At 43.4% G+C, this 18,179-nt stretch overlaps 1 protein-coding gene and 1 long non-coding RNA gene across 2 annotated transcripts; one reads left to right on the plus strand and one right to left on the minus strand.

Annotated features, from left to right (window-relative positions):
- Positions 1 to 7,054: 7,054 nt before the first annotated feature.
- LOC105357123 lies at positions 7,055 to 7,436 on the minus strand. Its single transcript, XR_911146.3, has 2 exons — positions 7,291 to 7,436; positions 7,055 to 7,209 (listed from the first exon to the last, which is right to left on the minus strand). It is a non-coding gene; the product is annotated as an uncharacterized LOC105357123 (long non-coding RNA).
- Positions 7,437 to 8,002: 566 nt separating this feature from the next.
- Positions 8,003 to 12,381, plus strand: LOC110013322 (hydroxycarboxylic acid receptor 2). Its single transcript, XM_004083305.4, has 2 exons — positions 8,003 to 10,787; positions 11,675 to 12,381. The coding sequence occupies exons 1-2, from the start codon at positions 10,209 to 10,211 to the stop codon at positions 12,197 to 12,199; spliced, it is 1,104 nt and encodes a 367-aa protein (XP_004083353.1). The 5' UTR covers positions 8,003 to 10,208; the 3' UTR covers positions 12,200 to 12,381.
- The last annotated feature ends 5,798 nt before the right edge of the window (positions 12,382 to 18,179 follow it).

Below are 18,179 nucleotides of genomic sequence, written 5' to 3' on the forward strand. Positions count from 1 at the left end.
TCCTTCCTGGAAAATTGTAACTTGTGCAAACATTTAGCAGAAACATCAATGGAAAAGCACCTGAAGCTTGGACCGCCTGCAGAGGCTCCAAAGGCGAGGGCGTCTTCACGCCAAGCAGCAATGGACAACCAGAGGGAGATGCACTGCAGAAACACAACATCTCCCCAAATGTTTTTGTCCAGTTTCTAGTCCGAATATCTTATTAAACTTGATAGAAGAGAAAACTAACTGCCTAATAACTTTGCAGTTGGTGTATGTTGAGTCATTTGATCTTAAAAGCATCTTAAATTGAAAAGATTCCTCAAATAAAACAATTTTTTTTTCCGTTTCATTTTTATGCAGGAGTTTTATTTGTGAATGGTGAATTGTGTCATTTCAAGAAACACACTTGATTTAGAAAAAGATGACTCATTATATACTACAAATGTTTTGACAGAAGTCTGAATGTTATTATATCCATTTTTAAGACTTTTTTTTCTTAAATTGTGTCTTTCTTGTTGCACTTTTAAGAATTAAGGAACATTGGACTGTTGTAGTACTTAAAATAGAATATATTGGGGGAAAGTGTATAAATATATCTTTTTTAAAGGTCTAAAACTCCTTTTAGAGCAATAAACTGATTTCAAGACATAATATTTCTAAATACCATAGCGATTAACTTAAATATGAGTTTTCATAGCTTCTTTCAAGATTTAATTTTGTCTACAAAAGGCAGAACATAACACATTTTTTCCAATTAAAACAAAGAAAAACATTTTGTATTCTGGTGTTCGACTGATGAGCAGAATGTCGCCCGAGGCTTTGATGTGAGGAGAAAGTCCCTCCCTGTGTAGACAACACCCTCTGTCTGCCAGTCCAGGTAGGGACGGCGTGATGAAAGCTTCTGGGGACACGCCCACAATCCCTGCTCCTCCCCTCAAACGTCTCCTTCCCTGCATGGATCTCCAGAACATCCATGATCTGATCTGATGGATTCAATGATCCATCCTGAGAGAGATCCATCCACAGAGAAGCTCAGCATCTCCAGCTCTGCTACGTTATGTAGCTGTAATGTGACTGAAGACTGACGAAGGCCGATTTCAGGAAGTCCGCTTCAAACTGAAGTCAGCAAAGGAGCACGTGGGGGGGGGGGGTCCTAAAACCACAAAAAAGTCTTCTGAGCTCTACTCTTTTCCTGCTTTTCCCTCTCTTGTCTCTTTGCTTCTCCTCCAGCTTGATCCTCCAGCTCCTTCCGTTTAAAAGCATCTGATGCGGTCGCTGTCAGATCTTTGATGCCACCGTTTCATTTGAAATTCCAGAATAGATCAGAAGTGTGGGCCTGGGACGGATCAGGACCAAAGCAGTTCAGAAAATGGATGGAACATCATTAATCAGGTCTGAGAGTCCCAGTCAGGGGTAACGTTTAGGGATGCAGACGCTGTCCATCCTTATTAAGGACTAAAATTCTGTTTGCCCCAACAAAACACTTTAACCATGTCTGAGCAGAACGGGCCTTCTTCTGGGTTCAGATCCAACAATGATTGTGTTTGCAGGCAAGCGTTCATTGCAGACCAAACCCATGCAGTAGTTGGGTCTGCATTTATCCGCTTGTCCTAAACTGTGATATGGTAACAGGCGCCTGAACCGCAGACGGAGCAGATTATGGGTTTGCTGGTGAAGCAGTTTCTCTGCTGCGACTGGATGTTATCTGATGACCAAAAGAAGACTTTTGTGTTTCCTCTCAATCTATACATTTCCTTCCTGGTTTCAGAAAACTGTAATTTCAACGTGTTTTCATGTTGAACAGGCGTTTTCTCTGTTTGCTTCCATGCAGTTGCTCTAATAGCAGAGGATCGGTGCTTTCATCGTGGAAGTCCTCCGTGTAATTATCTGGAGCAGCTGATTCTAACATGTTTTCTTCGGTCTACCGGCTGTTTTGTAAGGTCTGATCCCTGAATCCGTGGATCTTCCCGGCCCCACGCCGACGGTCTGACAGCTGATTCAGAGAGGATCAGATGCTCTCCACTCATTTCCCTGTTTTTATCATTTGTGAGGCCTTCTCGTTCGCTGTGGTTTGTTTGTTCCTAAAGTAACCAGTGGTGCCCTACATTTCAGAAAACTTGATCCTTTTGCCAAAAGCTGAGTGTCCATCTAGAGTCCGTTACCGCCAGCCGTGGCGGCAGGTCTGAACTTCCAGGGAATGTTGACGAAGCTCCTCCTCATGGAGCTCAGATGGCTTTTTCATTGTGTCCTTCAAGAAAAGCAGTTAAAGACGGCTTGTTTTAGAGTAAAGTGGGAAAAAATGAACATTTTAATTCAAACTGGAAGGAGAGATGTTACTTTGAATGTTTTCTGTTTAATTCTTGTTCTGTTCAAATCCAACAACAAACAAATCTGGGCTTCCGGATCAAATGTACCACTGTTTTGTTTTTTACATTATCTGAAGAAAAAGCAAATGAACCTTAAAGACCCACAGATGAAAACGGCGTTTTTGGTGTTTTTAACACGTTCTTGGAGCATTTTCCAGATGGACGACGTTTCCGAAGAAAATTAGGATTAAAACTGCATTTTTGATTCAAATCGTTGTCACATGGGAGCAGACGAAATAATTATGTTTGAAAAAGATTGTATTTGTGACGTAGAAAATCCGCTGGGCGGGGCCACAAGCTCCCTGCTCCGCCCCTTTCTGGTCATCTGTCAGATGGACTGATCCATGAACATCTTTCTGGAATCTGGATCAGAACTGGGTGGCTGGATAGCTCCGACTTGCTGCCATTTTGTTGGACTGTTAATGTTAGCTTGGAGGTGTGAGGAACGGTAAGCGAGCGGGAGAGATAGATGTCGGGAAGGGGGGGCTGGTTTACTCCACGGCAACAGTCCCCTCTATAAAACAGAAGGGACTCCTGCCACTCTGCAAAAACAGCGTTTTTGGGGTTTTGGCTGTAAATGGCATCAGCATCATGAAGAGACCTCTGCAGACGCTCAGAGAATAGATGATTGGAGTGCGACTTCACCAGATGCAGGACACTGAAGCACACAGGAGATGCAGCTGAAGAGTCGTGGAGGACAGGAAGATCTCTGTGGCATCGCCAGCGCCGCCTGCGGTGGAATCCATGGGAACTGAGCTGAACTCCAGAGGTGTTGAAGGTCCACTGGCGTTCTTTGACTTTCTGTGACAAAAGTCCGTTGTTCCAACTTTCTTCTGATCTTTTTCCAGCTTGGGTTTATTTATGGTCTTGGCCCTGGAAGTAAAAAAAAAATCCTGTTTTTGTTTCATCTCAGGCTGGAGATCAGATTTCCACGTTGGAGCCTGAAAGCAGCCCTGAGGTCAAAGTCTTTCTGAAGACTAACAATAACTTCCTCGTTTCAAACTCTTGACTCCTGGGGGGTGGGAATGTTCAGATGTTTTTTAAACGGAATTAATCTGCAGCTCGAGGATGTTTAGTCATGTTGTTTTGTGTATTTGTCTTTAGACTTTATGGTTTATGACAGATTAGGACTCTTTCCTGGAGCGTCTTCATCCCTCTTTAGGATTTTCCATCAGCGGCTGTTGCAGGGAGACGATGGACTAGTCCTCAGTCTTCAGTTCTTCTTGAATCTCCTCTTTGTCTGCTGTTAAAAAGGCTACACTGATCCCTTGTAGAAACTTATCTTGGATGCTTGTTGTAGTTGCCATGGAGACTAGTAGAGTTAACCCTTGTGCTATCTTAGGCACTTTAACGTGGGGAGTTGGGTCATCTAGACCCACTAGACAGTGCTCTGAACCTTTTTTCTTCAATGATTTGTGATCTTCACTGGTGTCCATGGATTACATGAAATCTTTCCACCTTTATCCACCTTTGTCATGGTAGGGAGAACACGTCAATGGAAGGGGGGGGGGGTCATCTGGACCCCATAGGATAACACAAGGGTTAAAGAGAGTCAATGATAGGCCTAAACTCCTCTTTTCTTTTCAGAAATTCATTGTGGATAGTTTTTACTGAAATAAAAATTATTAATTTTAAAATGAAAATGTTTTTAAAGGATTGGATGAGTCGTCTAATTACATTTATGTTGATGCTTATCAATAGTTTTATATATCAAACAAAAAAATCTGCATTTTTTTCTGTTTTCCTGAATTAAAAACAGCAATTTTGATGAGAAAATAGAGAATAAAATGAGCTGAACTGGGTAAATAACAGGACACAAATGACAAATAGAAGACGTGAGTTCCTCTGCGGTGGAATCCCTCCTCAGGGATCCACCTCTCCTCAAGCTGGATGTTCCTCCATGTCAGAAGGAGCCAGGACTTAACCCTCCACTGGCAGAAAATAGACTCTCCGTCTTCAATAACAAGGGCAGAGGGCCTCTATTATCAGATGATCCCTAACTTAACCCTTGTGCTATCAAAGATGACCCCCCCCTTCCATTGAGGTGTTCTCCCTACCATGACAAAGGTGGATAAAGGTGGAAAGATTTCATGTAATCCATGGACACCAGTGAAGATCACAAATCATTGAAGAAAAAAGGTTCAGAGCACTGTCTAGTGGGTCTAGATGACCCAACTCCCAATGGTAAAGTGCCTAGGATAGCACAAGGGTTAAGGGGCTTAAATCAGCAGATTTCTACTGATTTTTTAAACCAATCTCACTAAACGTCACAACAAATCTTATTCAATTGCCTGACCAAAAGTGGATCCAGATCCTCTGTCCTAAAGTGGATCCAGATCCTCTTGATCCAAACTTCCAGCAGTGAGACTCAGACAGAAATTCCTGCTCCTGAACAGTTTTCCAGATTCTTGGATTTCTTCCAGATCATCAAGTTAAATGAAATCTGTGTCCAAACCAACCAGTAAACTAGAATGAATGTCAAATCCATTCACATGTTAGTTTCCTAAAGTTCACCACTGTTGTTTTTCCACATCCAAAGAATCCAAAGCGAACATTCATATATGGTGTTGAGAAAACATAGACAGAAAGCTCCCTGGAGGAACGATGATCTAGTCAGGGCACAGAAACAACAGTGCCGCAGAGCTGAGCGAAAGTGGCGCAAGTCAAAACTCCAGGTTCATTATGAAATGTATAAGGGGGAGTTGTACGCTTACAACCAGATCTTATGCAGAACAAGGGAAAGGTACTTCTCTGAAATCATTGGAAGTTGCAGCAGCAACTCTCGTGTCCTGTTCACAACAATAAACAGATTAACTAACCCTCCAACCCAGCTACCAATAGAACTGGTTTGCACACCTAAATGTAATGAGTTTGCTGTATTTTTCAATGACAAGGTTCAGGGCATTAAAAAAGCCATCAACTCCACAACACATATAACTATCCAACGGCCACCTACTCACTCTAAGCTGACTCACTTTGTACCTGTCACTGACCAAACTGTCCAAGAGACCATCACCCGTCTGAGCTCGTCTACATGCTGCCTTGATGTGTTACCCACTAGATTTCTAAAGTCTGTCCTGAACAGTGTGTTGCCATCAATTACTCAAATAGTTAACATGTCTCTTCAATCTGGAATATTTCCAGAGGCCTTAAAAACTGCTGTCATTAAACCTCTCCTGAAGAAAAGCGGTCTTGATCCCACTGTACTGAATAATTACAGACCTATCTCTAATCTGCCATTTTTAGGAAAAGTCCTTGAAAAAGTTGTCTACCAACAGCTCACTGATTTTCTCTTATTAAACAATTCATTTGATGTTTTCCAGTCAGGTTTTAGACCTCATCATAGCACAGAAACTGCTCTTATCAAGGTAACCAATGACATCCGCCTGAACACTGATGATGGCAAAGTCTCTGTCTTGATCCTACTAGACCTGAGCGCTGCCTTTGATACTGTTGATCATGGAATCCTTTTGCTCAGACTCCAAGACTGGGTTGGCATCTCTGGATCTGCCCTAAGTTGGCTCAAGTCTTATCTGGAAGACAGGAAATATTTTGTTGAAATTGGGAGTTGTGTCTCAGACTACATGGCCTTGACTTGTGGTGTGCCCCAGGGATCGATCCTGGGACCCCTTCTGTTCAACCTCTACATGCTGCCACTAGGGCAGTTAATACGCAGTAATAACATATCTTATCACAACTATGCAGATGATACTCAGATCTATGTGTCACTGACAACAGGTGAATATGGGCCGGTGGATTCACTCAGCCACTGCCTCCAACAGATCAGTGCGTGGATGCAGAACAACTTTCTCCAGCTAAACTCAGACAAGACCGAAGTTATTATTTTTGGCCCACAGAAACAAAGAGAAAGTCTCAGCAGCTACCTTCATTCTCTGTCTCTTAAACCCTCAAATCAAGTCAGAAACCTAGGGGTAATCATGGACTCTGACCTGAACTTTAACAGCCATATCAAGTCAGTAACATCAGCGGCATTTTACCATCTGAAAAACATTGCCAAAATCAAAAACATAGTGTCAAAGCCAGACCTGGAGATACTTATTCATGCATTTGTCTCCAGCAGGTTAGACTACTGTAACGGCCTGCTCACCGGCCTCTCCAAACGAGCTGTAAAACAGCTTCAGTACATCCAGAATGCTGCTGCTGGAGTCCTGACCAAAACCAGGAAGTATGATCACATTAGTCCTGTGCTCAGGTCTTTGCACTGGCTCCCTGTACCTCAAAGAATAGACTTCAAAGCAGCTCTGCTTGTGTACAAGTCTCTCCATGGCCGAGCACCAAAGTACATCTCTGACATGTTAGTGCCATATGAACCATCTCGTACTCTGAGGACCTCAGGGGCCGGCCTCCTGTTGATTCCCAGAGTCAGAACTAAACAAGGGGAATCAGCGTTTCAATATTCTGCAGCTAAAATCTGGAACAGCCTCCCTGAAGGCGTAAGACAGGCCTCTTCTGTGTTCATGTTCAAATCTAGACTTAAAACATTTCTGTTTAGCCGTGTATATGACTGAAAGGTCCTATCTGCACTTTTCTTTCCTTTCCTTCCTTTATTTTTAAATCAGTTTTTTTTTTCTTTTCTTTTAAAGTAAATTTTATGTTGATTATTTCTATGATGTATTTGTCATGGTTTGTCAAAAGTTCAGAGTGACCCAGATGCTGTAACCCAGAAGGAGACTAGGACAATAAGATGAGTTAAGAAGTCTTTATATAGAAAGGTGAGTCTTAGGCTTCTTTCCAACAGGGGCGCAGCAGCTGGCTGGAGGAGAGCAGCAGCAGGATTCCTGACGAGGGACAGCGTGGAACCAGGGGACAGCGACCAGGTGAGATCCAGAGTAGATTATTCCTGAGTCAGAGACGATAGGGGCAATTAGTAACATGAAGCTTGGTAAACAGGACAAGAACTTGAGCAAGTCAGACTAAGCACCGTGGGAGGAAAACGAACTGGCGTCGAGTGGAGGTCCAGGAACTCCTTAAGAGGCCATGGCGGTGATGAGGGTAAGTGGAGACAGCTGGTCGCGTCCGGAGCAGAGCAGGCAGGGGAGGGGGAGAGCAGCTGGCAGAGGCACCATGTCAGTATTGTGATTTTAATGCATTTTTCTGTTTTGTGAAGCACCTTGAATTACTTTGTGTATGAATTGTGCTATACAAATAAACTTGCCTTGCCATTCTTAGAACATTCTAGACCCTGGATGGTCACATGACTTTATTCAAAGGACTGGAATGATGGACTGATCCGTGTTCATGACATCACACGTGTGTTGTTGCTGTGATTGGTCTGTTTTACATACAGTCAAACAAACCTACTGTATCTTGTAAATTGACTAAAAAACCTTGTTTAATTTACGAGATTTTTTCTCGTAAAATGAGAAAACAACTCCTAAATTGACTCTTTTTTTGGTGGCCCTAAAACTCTGTCGTAGTTCCAACCTGTAGAGACCAAAACCGTTTCAATCAATTATCATCTTTATTTATGTATTTTGACAAAAAAAAAGTTCTGACACCAGGAAAATTATTACAAAATAAGCAAATTAGTTTAAAGATAAGATCACCCCTCCCCCATTCCACAGACCCACCCCCATATAATCTAAGTCCATCCCTACTCTTACCTCTCTGTAAATTTTCATTTCCTAATGTTTCTTTGTGCGTAAGAAAATATTGGACTGAACCAATTGAAAGGCATCAATGCTTCGTGAAGCTTCATCTGCCCATCACTGATTTCTGGAGTTTAAACTTTTTTCCCCGAACTGCATCCAGAAAACCGCTGGAGTATACTTCAGCCGATTGACAGGAGGCATTCATGGGCACTCGGAAATCTGACAATTAGCAGGGAAACAACCCTCCTTTCCTCTTTGTCCAAACTGTAGCTGAAGAGACCACCGCGCATGAAAGAAACAATCTTTTCTTGTCATCTAGTGGAAGAAACATGTAAAGATTGATTAAAGCTCAAGAATATGTCTATTTTATCTATTTATTTAGCACATGAATAGCATCATCACAATTAAACAGCAGATAAAACTGGATCCTTTACATTAAATAAATCAGGAAAGCATGCAGGGAGGTGGAAGAAGCCATGAAGGCTTGAGGCCACCTCCTGATAAGCAAAAGATAATGGATTAAAGAAAAAAGACAAATAAATAAAAATGATACTAACTAAAAATATAAGTTTTTGAAAACTTCACTGAGTCAGACATGAAGTACACCAGCGTCTGTTGAGGGGGAGGATGAAGTGTTGGACAGGAACAGCACAGCTTTATTCGCTCTGTACTTCCCTCTTGCTGCAATAAAGAAAGTTTATATTGGATGAAATAAAGTCCTTTGTGTGTGTGTGGGTGTGTGTGTGTGTGTGTGTGTGTGTGCGAGGGCAAACCCTTGGCAAAAAGTAGTCTATTTAAGTACAAGTACACGTCTGTACTAAAAGTGAGGCGGTATATTTAATTCACTTTTTCTATACAATAATACAATTTCAAATGTTCCAATTTAGTCAGAAGTATTCAGTTACTTTACTTTCTGCACTACATGCATGTGGTCAATATAGTAGACTTGCTGTGTACTCAGGTGTTGAAATAAAATTCAGGTGTACTACGTTCCTGAAGATGAGAAAGGTTAGAATCTGCAGAGACGTCAGGGCGTCACGCCGCCGTCCACCACCGACTTCTCTGTGGAGCCAGAAAATGGCCCAGTTTGTGGGCCTTTAACTCGGGTTAATCTTTAACCCGGTTGTGAGTCGTTGCACATCATGAGGTCCAGTTGATTTTAAAACGAGCTTTTAAAACGCTGCTGGTCTTAATGTCTTTCCGGTGAGTGAATTCCCATTCATGATCTGTTTGGTTCATTGGAATGACTGTTGGGTTTGGGTTTGGTTGAGGGACCCTCGGCCGTCAGGGTCCATAAAAGTGGATCCAGGATTATTTCATTTGCACAGAAATAAAAATGAGGATTTTTCTAATCATGGGAAGGAAAGGTTTGACATTCCTGCAGTTGTGTCTGAAAGTGGTCACATTCTTGAGCCGTTTCCAGCACATCCCTCGAGAGTCTGAGTTGCAGAGCTGTGTGGACTTGTTTTCAGGCAGGGAAGGTGTTTAAGGCATGCACCCCCCCATCTCATTCCTTAAAGTAAAGTTCTTCCCTCTGGATTCAGCATTCCTCACAGCTTTGGCTCATTTTTCCTTAAATAGTAGAAAGCCCTGACAGAAGCTCTGAGTCCGCCTCCCCACGCGTCTGTCACCAATTCCCAAAGATCCACATCTGCGAACTCTGAAGAGCGTTCCTGAAATATCCCATTGCAGCATTTTGGGATCTGCTGGGATGTGGAGGATACTCCCCCGACGGGGTTGGGAACCCGTGGAACAGAGCAGCCTGGGAGCTGGTTCCTGCATGTTCTCACACGCCACCTTCCATACGGCGTTCACGCTGGAAGTTGGTTTCCGAGCGTCTGGCAGTGTTTTATTATGCTGGCGTAGTAAAGTGGGCTAGGTACCGGTTCTAGTGCTCGGTGGGCCGGTCCAGCGGTGGAAAAGTAACTGGTGACTCACCTCCTCAGGGAAATGGGAGGTGCTACAAGCAGCAGCAGCAGCAGCTCACTGAGGGCATTTATTTGTCTGAAACTCTCAGAGAGCTGCTCTGAATGCTACAGTGGCTCCCAAAGAACAGGAACCTAACCTGGAAAAGCTGGAAATCCAACACTCCGATGCAGGAGCTGAGAAGAGGAATAATAAAGAAACTTTAAGGAAGCAGAAGGAACTTGCTGGTCTGGATTTCTTGACTTTGTTAGGAGCGTCAGGTTTGCCTCTCCCTGCTGCTGGGGCAGATTTTCCTTCTGTTTTTAAGGCCCTGCCTGCTAAAATGACTGCCAGAACACCAACAGGCAATGCTTCCTTCTTTCAGCTCATTGAGGAATGCGATGTCACACATTTGGGATTGTACAAGTTTTTTGCAGGTGTGATGATCCTGATCTTCATCTTGGCTCTGCCTCTGAACGGATCTGTCCTCCACCTTTTCATATTCAAGCTCAAGTTCTGGAAATCAAACACCAACAACGTCTTCCTCTTCAACCTGGTGCTGGCCGACATGCTGCTGCTTTTCTGTCTGCCTATCAAGTCCTACAACTTCATAATGGGGGAGAGGAGGAGCGGGAACGATGTGACGTGCAAAGCCATGCTCTTCATGCTGTTTTTGAACCGCGGCGCCAGCATCGCCTTCCTCGCCGTCATTTCCATCAACCGCTACTTTAACGTGGTGCACCCTGGACGGAAAACGATCCTGAAGTCGCTGAAGAAATCCCCCCAGATATCGTTTATCATCTGGATGATCCTTTTCCTTTTCACCATTCCCACTATGATGAAGAACTTTGAGTGCTGCAACAACTTTGCAAACCCTGAAGAGAACGGCACGAACACAAGCAAAGAGGATGCGTTGGTTCGGGTAAGCTTCCCGTTGGTTTTGGCAGCGATACAGAGTTTTGGGAAATGTTTGAGTTCTGAATGATTCACCAGGTGGACAGAAAGCAGGTTTTATGACGCTCCACATTTGTCACCAAAAGGTTGAATGTATGGCAACACGCCAGCGGTGACATCAAACAGCAGCGTGGTTCTCATTGAAGCAACATCTGTCTTACGTCAGAGGAAACTGCAGCTGGAATGGAGACATTTGTCAGATTTGGGACTTTTACAAAAGCTTTTTTTCCAGTTTTTGAAAGGTTCAAACGAGTAATCATTTCTTTAAGTTTCTATCTCTCAAACAATCTTCAGTCAAACATGTTTTAGTTTCTATGAGGATGGATCTAAACCATTCTGAGTCCAGATCTTGGTTGGTAGAGGTGCAAAGACAGAAAACATGCAGGAGTCCAGGACACCAGCGCAGACATGCATGGACGTCCAGGCATGTTGAAACCTGTCAGACTCGACGGGGTTGCGGTCGATGAGTCCACGCTAGAACGTTCTCTGTTTTAGTCGACTTTAGGATATGCTAAACGGCGTATCCTTGTACAGTGCTTTTCTACCTTCCTTGAAGGCCCAAAGCGCTTTACCGTCACAGTCACATTCACCCAGAAACACACGTTCACACACTGATGGCGACTCCACTGCCAAACACTGGCGCCAGATGTAAACTGTGACAGACAACAGTGTCAGAGGAGAAACGCTAGAAAACACAAGAAGAAGTTAGAACTTACTGCAGAAGATCCTGACATTGGTGGTTCCAACATCTGCTCAGAAATCTGTTCACGCTGTTTTAAAAAAAGTCAGAGATATGTAAAAACTTATTGTTGGTGATTTTTTACATCTGTAATTTTATCCACATCCTGGTTTCAGGACCCAGAGGATTTCTTGAGAGAGATCATCTTCTTCACCCAGATCCTCATCCCTTTCTCCATCCTGGTCTACTGCACCGCCCGCATCGTGAACCGGCTCAGGAGAAAGACGGTTGGGGACAGGACCAAGCTGAAGAGAGCCGTGATCCTGGTGACCACCGTCATGGTGGTCTTCTCCCTCTGCTTCCTGCCCTGCACCATCGCCCGGATGATTCTGCTGATAGTTCGGGTCCAGGACATGAACGAGCAGATCCAGGACAAAGCGACGGCGGTCTTTGACGGCCTCCTGGTCCTGTCCTACATGGACTGTCTGCTGGATCCACTGGTCTACTGCTTCTCCAGCACCAAGTTCAAGGCTCTGTACCTCTCCACGTATTTCCCGTTTTTAGTGAAAGGTTCTCCAAAGATTGAAAGTTCTACAGGAAATGCGACACAGCCGACACACAACCGGCTGATTAGAGACGCTGCAGCTGGTCTCCCTCAGAAACCATCAGAATCCCCTCAAGCCGGCAGAACCAACAATTAAAGAAACATTACAAACTGTTTTGTTTTGTCTTTAAACCTTTGTACAAATGTAAAAGTTTATTTCAGCTTCTGTTTGTTTTATGTGTCGCATGAAATAATGTGAAATAATGTGTGTTCGACACTAAGAGAAACAGAGTTTTTAGTGCTGTTAAAGTTTTAAAATAAATTATCATAAAATAATTATTCCATCTTGAGATGAATACAAAAAAGTCTCCTGCCGTGATTCCACAGCCTCACTGCAGCTTTTTGACCCTGTGGGCTTGCCATACTCCCTCCAGCGCTCTTTGCTCTCACCTGGTCTGAGCAGGTAGGCGTTGTCCTCCCTGGACAAACAGAGTAACAAGCAGCGGCAGGACATCAGCGGCTCTGCTCTGTCGTCTGTGAGTGAACCCCAGCGGGAGACAGGCTCTGATAGATGGAGGAGCAGACCGTCTGTGGTCAGGAGGAGCAAGAGCAGGAGGAACAAACTCTGACTGCAGATAAAAGGTCCTGGGACGTCCCATGAAGCACGGCGGACATGTGAAGATGATGATGGCGTTTTGGGTCCACACTCCTCTGGACGCCATGGACACAAACAGATCAGGGTCACACATGCATCTACCCAGAGAAGACAAAGAAAAGCCCACAGAGGTGGTCAGAGGTGGAGTGGTAGGCCAGAAATACGTCATGGAATCGAACATAAATGGAAAATATGGAGCCAAAACGATCTGACTGACTGCAAGTCTGCAGGCTCCTAAAGGGAGCCGAAAGCTAATACACTGATTAACGGCTAATCAAGTAATTAATTAAACAATAATCAAGTGATAAATTAATTGCTAATAAACTGATTAAGTAACAGCTAATGAACTGATTATTAACAGCTGATGATGTAATTAAAAAAGCGAATCAAGTGATTAATCAAGTGATAAGATCCTCTGATCATGTCACTCATGTCTTCATCCAAACAACAATTTGCTGAACTTTGTGCTTCGTCACTTTGGTCCTCAGCCTGATCCTGAGTCAGATGGAGGTGTTCAAGTCAATTCAAGTTAATTTAATTCAAGTCATTTCAATTAAAAAATAGTCGTCTCAATGGGCTTCATGCTGGTAATTGTGTAATAAACATGAATCATAAAGAACATGAAGTTATAGAATTCAATAAGTAATGGCTCAACTAAACTAAACTAAGCTAAGCTAAGCTAAACTAAACTAAGCTAAGCTAAACTAAACTAAGCTAAGTTAAGCTAAGCTAAGCTAAACTAAGCTAAGCTAACCAAAGCTAAACTAAACTAAGCTAAGCTAACCAAAGCTAAGCTAAACTAAACTAAACTAAGCTAAGCTAAGCTAAGCTAAGCTAAGCTAAGCTAAGCTAAACTAAACTAAGCTAAGCTAAACTAAACTAAACTAAACTAAGATAAGCTAAACTAAGCCAAGCTAAGATAAGATAAGCTAATATAAGCTAAGCTTAACTAAACTAAACTAAGCTAAGCTAAGCTAAGCTAAGATAAACCAAACTAAACTAAACTAAACTAAACTGGACATCTCTGCCCTTAGACCCCCCTTCTCTGTAAGGAAAAACTCCTAAAAAAATGGATTCCGGAAAAAACGAAGAAACCTCAGGGGTGAAGGAGGGATCCTCCCCCAGGACGGACAGGTGATGGACCAGAACTCTTAGAGAAGAATTAACTTATCTAAATCTACAACTACATATATAAAGTCCAGCAGACGAGCTTCATCCAGCCGTGGTTGTGGGGACAGTCAGGGGCGCGAGTCGAGCCAGAGACAGGAACCACATCCAGGTGTAGGAGCAGGAGCAGAGACGAGGTACTCGGTCAGGAACTGGAGCACGGATGAGCCAACAGGAGTCTGGAAGGAAAGAGGAACAAAAGAGACGCAGAGAACTAAATGACAACTAAATAATCAAGAACTGAGGAGAGTAGAAGTAGATGAGTAGAGGACAGAACCCCAGTGCTCCATACTTTCCCAGCTTCAAACTTCTAGCAACCTGACAACAACTAATTGTGATTAAGTGTAATTCGAACGTGTTAATAGTAAGATGCATGCACTATGGTACTGATAGCAGATGGTGAGAATAATCACAACAATAGAAAATCTACATTTTTAGGTTATAAATATTTCTACAATATTAATCTAAGTCATCCTGACCCGGGTCATGAAACCATCTCCCTCTGCAAAGAAATATGTATAATGGATGATCATTATAGTTATAAATATAATGTAACTATGAGGTGAGGTAGGGGGCCATAAGTGAAATAATCTCTGATTACTAGCTAGTCTGACAATAATCTTGTCCAAAGAGGAATGCACGGATGTCATGAAGGAGAGAGGGGCGTCAACTCCTTTCTGCCTTTAGGTCCGCCTAGTGGGGAAAGTGAGATTCTGATCAGGATGGTGCGGGACGTGACACCTTTGAGAGGAAACTGGATGATGCATCACTCATCCATTTCAAACCACATCAAGCTACTTTTGGGAAATGACTAAACATTGAAGACAAACAACAGACAGGAAATGATAAGGATCTGGCTTAGAGGGAGCGAGGTGACTAAGTCTGGACAGGTGGACTGAAACGGATTTCTTCGTTAGGGATGGAACAGGGGGATTTTTTTCTTTCCATTTTCAAAAACTCCCCAGAGGGCGAGGCTGTGTGGAGGTGGTGGAGGGGGGGCTCACTAGATATTGCTGCCCCCCCTCCTACAGAGGTGTCCTACAGTTCATTATCATATGGAGCAGAAATAAGTAAATATTAAAGTTTCTTTATTTTGTGGTAAACAACAAAGACAGCAGAAGAAAACACTCCCCAAAAGTTTCTATTATTTATGTATTAGTAGCTCCACGCTCCCCAAACCCCTTATTCCGTCTCATGCCCCCCTCCCTTGATGCCCCTAAAACCCTGACAGCAGTTGAATGATGGAACCCAGGTCTGACGAGCGTCTCTGTCAGTCAAACCAGAAGAACTTATCCATTCATAATTGGTTTTGTTTCATCGTGTTTAACATTGTCTCCTTTGTTTTGCCAAAGGTTTATTATATCGGACTGAGTTGGGTTCTTTGGCTCCACTAATGTCCAGAGTTCAGTGAACGCACCACGCAGAGACGCCCGTCAGACCTGGGTTCTGTCAATCAATGCGAGACGTTTATGTTTAATGTCCTGTACAGCTTTCACCAACAGCTCTCTGCGGCAGAAACGCTCCCCAAAAGTTATTTTTTGATTTATAATTGGAGCTGTGTTTGTTTTTTCTCAAACTAAATGGATACATTTTTAGCAGAGGTCACCAAATGTCACAGAAGACCTTTGCAGATGTCCGTCTTCCTCTGCTTTTGATCCTAAATCCAAAGGAGGGATTGAAACCAGAAGTGAAACCTGCATCTGCTCCCAGAATACTTTGCAGTTGTCCAGTGCACGCTGGTGCAAACGCAGCCTCTGGGCCAGGAGAGGTGTGCATTACATGGGACGGGTGTGAACCGTAGGTAAATGAGAAACCCCCCCCCCCTCCATTAGAGTGGACCATTAGTGCTGTGGGTTTGAATCCATCTGGCCATCTATTATTCATGGACCGTCCACAGGAAGTCCTGGAGCCTGAAGAAGGTACAGGCAGCTCTGAGATACCGGAAAACCTCACCTCTACCCCCCATGTGGGTAGAGCGCTCAGTGAACCCGCAGTGGGAAAATGATCATGCAGACTTTTTTAGACCAATGAGCCAGCAGTTTGTGAAACATTTCCTGGTTTGATACCAAACCCTGATGCTAATTCACATATGAATAAAATGAACAGAGTTTGACAAAAACCTTCAGGTTGATGTTGATGGTTTGGAAACATGAAAACCCCTCACTGGTCTATCTGTGACCAAACCAAACAGGGAGGGGGCTGGTTGAAAGACCAGCAAACGAAAAGGCCATTTGACATTTCCATATATGGGCATGGGAAGTTCCATGGCGCCAAAAACCAAAGTTCATGTGGAGGAAGAGAAATCCACACAGACTGTTATAAATATGTGGCTGCCATAGATGCCTACCGCCCACAGTGGCTTCATCATGCAAATGAAACCTGGATGCGGGGAGGGGGGGGGGGTCTTTATATATCCCAGCAACCTCTGCTGATCACACGAACAGGTGTGTTCAACCAATGACAAGCAGACGGAGCTCCGGTGAAGGGCAAACCAGTGATTTCCAACCTTGTTTGGTGCTAAAAAAGACACCAGAACAGTCAAGAAAAGGAAACTTGAGAAGAAACGGCAGTTTTCTCATCAAAGAGTCTTGAAGGAGAACCAAATAAACCAAAGAAATGTTTGAGGAAGCCGCTTGGATGAGTGGTGGAACCCTAGAAAAAAAATGTTTTCCTTTGTTGAAAGTGAGAAACTCCCAATAGAAGTAGTAGAATTTGTCTTCTCACTACAGTTCTGGCACTCAATCTTAGAATTAGGTATTTAGGTATTTTGCTCCGGTAATTGGAAATATTTTGTGTTCAAATAATACAGCAAAAAAAAAAGAGTTTTCTGCATTTCTACTGAATAAAACTTTTCCGTCTCTATAAATCAAGAATCTTTGAAACAAAACAAACTCACCATCCACAAACCAAAGTTCTGCTTCAAATTATTAGGTTAAAAAAGCTTCAAAAAAATCTTTAATTTAAGACATTTTGAGAATCGACAAGGTATTAGAGATTTCCTGAGTTACTTTTGTTTTCTATTAGGTGTAATTAGATCTTTAAACTAATCCGAGTCAACCTCAAGAACCTGGACCACAGAAAATTGTATTTTAACGAGCTATCGTGTTTCTGTCTACTCAAAGTGAAACCAGAGCTGATGGAAAGACAAATGTAAAAGATAGAAATGCATCATTTCCCACAGCATGCTGGTGGAAAAACACCCTTCATCTTCTGATCTGCTGTCAAATGTTTCCAGTGGTCTTTTAATTAGGATTTTGCTGTTTTTAGACAAAATCACAAAACCCAGTCGCTTTCTAGGACATAGTTTCTGCAGAGCAGCAGGATTTCCTGCTAGCTTACAGCCCCTCACACCCCCAACCCATTACTGGATCCATCCATCCGTCCGGTTCTGATCCAGATTCCAGCTCAGACCAGGAAAACAGAGACGTTCATGGATCTGTTAGTCTGCAGGTGGAGGATCAGAATAGCAGGGAGCTTGTGGCTTGCCGTAGTTTTTCCAACAGCATCTGATTCACAACAATCTGAATAAAAAAATTCTCAGAAGCGAGTTTACTCTGAATTTTCTTTATCTTTGTCCTCCATCTTGGCATAAAAATGTTAAAGAACATGTTAAAAACAGCAGAAACTGGATTTTCATTGGAGCGTTTTTAGTTTGTTGGGGAATAAACTCAGGCCGACAGCTCAGCAGCTTTTCTACACGGCAGTGACTTGGAGTGCTGAAAACATGAAGTTCAGGCCTCCCCCCAGCCCTCTGCGTGTCGCGCTGCGAGTGCCCGCCTTGGCCCAAAGGCTGTGTGAAAACAGAGATCACACGAGCAGAAACCACAAATACAGATTGGGTTTTCAAATACCACAACCTGCACAGACATGCAACGTATGTGGGAGGAAACGCAAGCTGTGTCTGAACCACGGCAGCAGAAATCACCCAGTTTGGACTGAAGAAGTCCAGCAGGTGAAGCTGCGTGTCCACAGCACCTGCAGAAGATGCCGTGTCTTTTTTAAAAGCAGAAGCATTGCAGCAATAACCGCGGCGTGCTACAACACACTCCCTCATGGCTCACAGTGCACGCCGAGACGTGACATTGTGCAGAAGCGACTTCTTTCTTTTTTGCAGAAGCCTGTCCTGTGTCAGGGTGGAGGAAGCAGATGAATGACAGGAATGACCGTGTCTAATGCTTTGCTGCTTTGCTGCTGTGGTTTGGTAACGACGGCTGCAGAGATCAGAAACATTCATGTAATGTTTGACCTGAACGGAAGCGTCTGTTGCAGAGTGATTTTCCTCTTCAATCAGTAACCTCGCCGCTTCACTGAGGCT

This window comes from Oryzias latipes, chromosome 24 (genome assembly GCF_002234675.1).
Source record: "Oryzias latipes chromosome 24, ASM223467v1".
NCBI classification, from domain to species: Eukaryota; Metazoa; Chordata; class Actinopteri; order Beloniformes; family Adrianichthyidae; genus Oryzias; species Oryzias latipes.